The sequence below is a fragment of the Dufourea novaeangliae genome, unplaced genomic scaffold, assembly GCF_001272555.1.
Source record: "Dufourea novaeangliae isolate 0120121106 unplaced genomic scaffold, ASM127255v1 scaffold329, whole genome shotgun sequence".
Taxonomy (NCBI): domain Eukaryota; kingdom Metazoa; phylum Arthropoda; class Insecta; order Hymenoptera; family Halictidae; genus Dufourea; species Dufourea novaeangliae.
The window spans coordinates 256,101-259,984 of record NW_015374214.1 but is presented as its reverse complement, the minus strand read 5'-3'; the positions used below and the strand labels follow the sequence as shown (position 1 = coordinate 259,984).

Below are 3,884 nucleotides of genomic sequence, written 5' to 3'. Positions count from 1 at the left end.
TTGGACAGATTCAACAATAATATTAGGGGGACCGGAAAGTAATGTCGCTTTTTTACATTAAATTCAAACGAACAAATTTTTAAGAAGTCTTTATTTTTAATCAATAATATAATCACCCTCGTTATCAACAACCTTTTGCCATCTAGTGTGCAAATTTTCAATCCCGGACCGATAAAAATCAATTGGTTTTTGAATAAAATATCTCGAGATTGCATTTTGGACATCATCCAAATTTTCAAATTTTTTGCCACTAAGAAAATGTTGTAGGGATCGGAATAAATGGAAATCCGAGGGTGCGATATCGGGTGAGTATGGTGGGTGAGGCAGTACCTCCCACCCCAATTCATTAATTTTTTCCAGTGTTCGTCTTGCACAGTGCGGTCTTGCATTGTCGTGTTGCAGAATGACGCCTTTTCTGTTGACAATCGCCGGATACTTTTCGATTAAAGATTGGTTCACTCGATCCAATTGTTCACAATAAAGGTCTGCATTAACAGTTTGTCCAGGTTTCAGCACTTCAAAGTGAACAATTCCGCGAATACTCCACCAAACACACAGAAGCGCCTTTTTGGGATGTAAACCCGGCTTCGCAGTACTTCGTGGTGATTCATTTGGAGAGAGCCACTGCCTTTTGCGTTTTGGATTATCATATAGGACCCATTTTTCGTCTCCAGTGATCAAACGATCAAAAAACGGTTCTGTATGGTGCCGTTGAAGCAATACGTTGCATGTGATGGATCGGTTGGCTTTGTTCTCTTCGGACAGATTATGGGGGACCCAAACACCTGCTCTGCTTATTTTTCCAATCTGCTGTAAATGTTCCTGGATGGTCGACCAAGGTTGGTTAAGGGTGTATGACAGTTCTTCGATTGTTTGACATGGATTTGCTTCGACTTCTTTCTGCCCTTAGCATGTCGTCTAATGTCGTTGGTTTTCCTGATCGATAGGAGACAGAGAGATCAAAATTACCGAATCTGAAGTTGGAAAACTATCTTTGGCATTTACGAACGTATAATGCACTTGGATAAACATCGCACATGTTTTTGGTCGCAACTGTTGCGTTACTACCCTTGCGAAACTCAAAAAGCATACAATGCCGGATATGCTCTTCTGGTATTTGGTATTGAATTATTTAGAAGTGAACAAGTCACAATAACCTTAAAATGACTTTGGCACGCCTTCGAGATACACAATGAGCTGACAAATGACAATTAAATATCGACATGCGCAGAAACGACATTACTTTCCGGTCCCCCTAATATTACATTGGATTAACGCTTCTCCTCACACATTAAAGGTCTTTGTTACTAATCGTGTTAGTGAAATACAACAATCAACCGATAAGGTTCAATGGCGTCATGTCCCATCACAAGACAATCCGGCTGATTGTTTGTCACGAGGTGTGTCTCCAACTGAATTTCTTAGCAATAATTCTTGGTTTACCGGTCCGCAATGGTTACGAAAATCTGAGGACAATTGGCCATTTATTGCATTGTTACCTGTCGAAGTGCCGGAGCATCGAACCGTAATAACCCTTGCCACGTTAAGTACTACGGTTGAAACATTTATTGAGAGGTTTTCGTCAATGGGGCGGTTAGAACGTACAACTGCATATTGTCTTCGATTTTATTACAATCTCACTAATAAGCCAAAACGGACAAGCATACTTACCGTAGAAGAATTGCAAGTCGCACGACAACGACTCATAAAATTTGTACAAAATACAGAATTTGCTGATGACCTAAAACTTTTATCAAATCCAAACAATATTACAATGGCAAATTACGCATGTTAAACCCTTTTATAGATGAGAATGGTATTTTACGCGTAGGTGGACGAATTAAACATGCAACCACCACGTACAATAAAAAGCACCCTATATTATTACCAGCTACACACCATTTTACTACATTAGTTATTCGTCATATGCATTGGCGACATTATCACACAGGTGTTTTAGGCACTTTAAACGCGATTCGACAAATTTATTGGCCAATCAATGCTATGCAATCAGTCAAACATTGCATTCGTACCTGCGTACCGTGTCATCGCGCGAATCCAACGATTCCGCGATATCAAATGGGAAATTTACCCAAAAATCGAGTTACATTAAACCGTCCATTTTTAATAACTGGCATCGATCATTGCGGTCCATTATATATTAAAGAAAAACGCGTTCGCAACACCAAAACAGTGAAAGCTTATGTAGCAGTATTTGTATGTTTCTCTACAAAGGCAGTTCATCTTGAATTGGTTGGTGATCTCACCACAGATTCTTTTCTAGCGTCACTTAAAAGGTTCTTCGCGCGACGAGGAAAGTCGTCCGACATTTATTCGGATAATGCCAAAACATTTGTTGGCGCAAATCGAGAATTGCGTGAAATTCATAATTCATTCGAAATCGCCATTAAAGATAGTAGCATCCAACAGTACGCAAGAAATAACAACATACCGTGGCACTTTATTCCGCCGCGCGCGCCTAATTTTGGTGGTCTATGGGACGCAACTGTTAAATTAGTAAAACGTTATTTATACCGTACAATCGGAAAAACTTTACTAACGTATGAAGCCATGACAACGTATTTAACGGAAATTGAAGCCATTTTAAATTCCCGCCCACTTATTTCTTTATCTACCGATCCAAACGATTTTACCGCACTCACACCTGGACATTTCCTAATCGGTGACTTGATTACAAGTATCAATGAGTCAAGCGTTACAACCGTTCCGTCAACCAAATTATCGATGTGGCAACATGTTCAACGAATGAAAGAACATTTTTGGACACGTTGGCACAAGGACTATTTACACGAATTAACAGTTCGCAGAAAATGGCACACATCCACGCCAACTGAGGTCAAGGAGGGTGCACTGGTCATCGTACATGAGAACAATGTACCACCATTATGCTGGGCCTTAGGCAGGATAGTTGCGTTACATCCTGGTGACGACCATATCACACGAGTAGTGACGATCAAAACCGTTGCCGGCGAATATAAGCGCAGCTTGAGAAAATTATCACTGCTACCGTTAGACTAGTTCATGTATACATATATACTACTGTGATCAAAAAGTAAGGTGAATTTGTTTATAAAATGTAAATTCTTTATTTATTCTTCCAAATCAATTTCATCCCCTTCAAAGTAATCCCCGTCCGATAAAACGCACTTTTCCCAACGCTTTTTCCAGTCCTCGAAACAGTCGGAATAGTCTTTTTCCGGTATAGCCTTCAAGACCTTCTTCGATTCGGTTTTTATCTCCTCAATCGTGTCAAAACGGCGTCCCCGCATTGGCCTTTTGAGTTTGCTGAATAGCCAGAAGTCGCACGGAGCCAAATCAGGCGAATACGGTGGTCGCGGAACGATATGGGTCGAGTTTTTGGCAAAAAAGTCGCGCAGAACCAATGCAGTATGACATGGTGCATTATCGTGATGAAGGAACCAAGAGTTGTTCGCCCATAATTCCGGCCGTTTCAGACGAATAGCTTCACGCCAACGACGCATAACGCTCAAATAATATTCTTTGTTGACAGTTTGGCCCGGCGGAAGGAATTCATAGTGCACCACACCACGATAATCAAAGAAAACTGTCAACATCACCTTGATCTTCGATCGACTTTGCCGTGGTCTTTTCGGTCTTGCTTCACCTTTTGCACGATATTCGCTGGATTGGTCGGTGGTTTCAGGGTCGTATGCGTAAATCCAAGTCTCGTCTCCAGTGATGATGCATTTGAAGTGGTCCTGATAGTCAGACAGCAAAGTTTCACACACATCAACGCGACGCTTTTTTTCAAAAAAATTGAGCGATTTTGGCACCAATCGAGACTTGACGCGTTTGAGACACAAAACATTCTTCAAAATGGTTTGGACTGAGCCAAATGATAT

General features: G+C 41.0%; 1 protein-coding gene and 1 pseudogene across 1 annotated transcript; one reads left to right on the top strand and one right to left on the bottom strand.

Annotated features, from left to right (window-relative positions):
- Positions 1–677: 677 nt before the first annotated feature.
- Positions 678–1,240, bottom strand: LOC107192358 (annotated as a pseudogene).
- Positions 1,241–2,079: 839 nt separating this feature from the next.
- On the top strand, positions 2,080–3,039 carry LOC107192357. The gene has a single exon (XM_015581584.1). The coding sequence runs from the start codon at positions 2,080–2,082 to the stop codon at positions 3,037–3,039; it is 960 nt and encodes a 319-aa protein (XP_015437070.1).
- Positions 3,040–3,884: the final 845 nt, after the last annotated feature.

What these genes read in the sequence shown, in the direction of transcription:
- LOC107192357 (XM_015581584.1), top strand. Translation starts at nt 2,080, where the DNA reads ATGGGAAATTTACCCAAAAATCGAGTTACATTAAACCGTCCATTTTTA.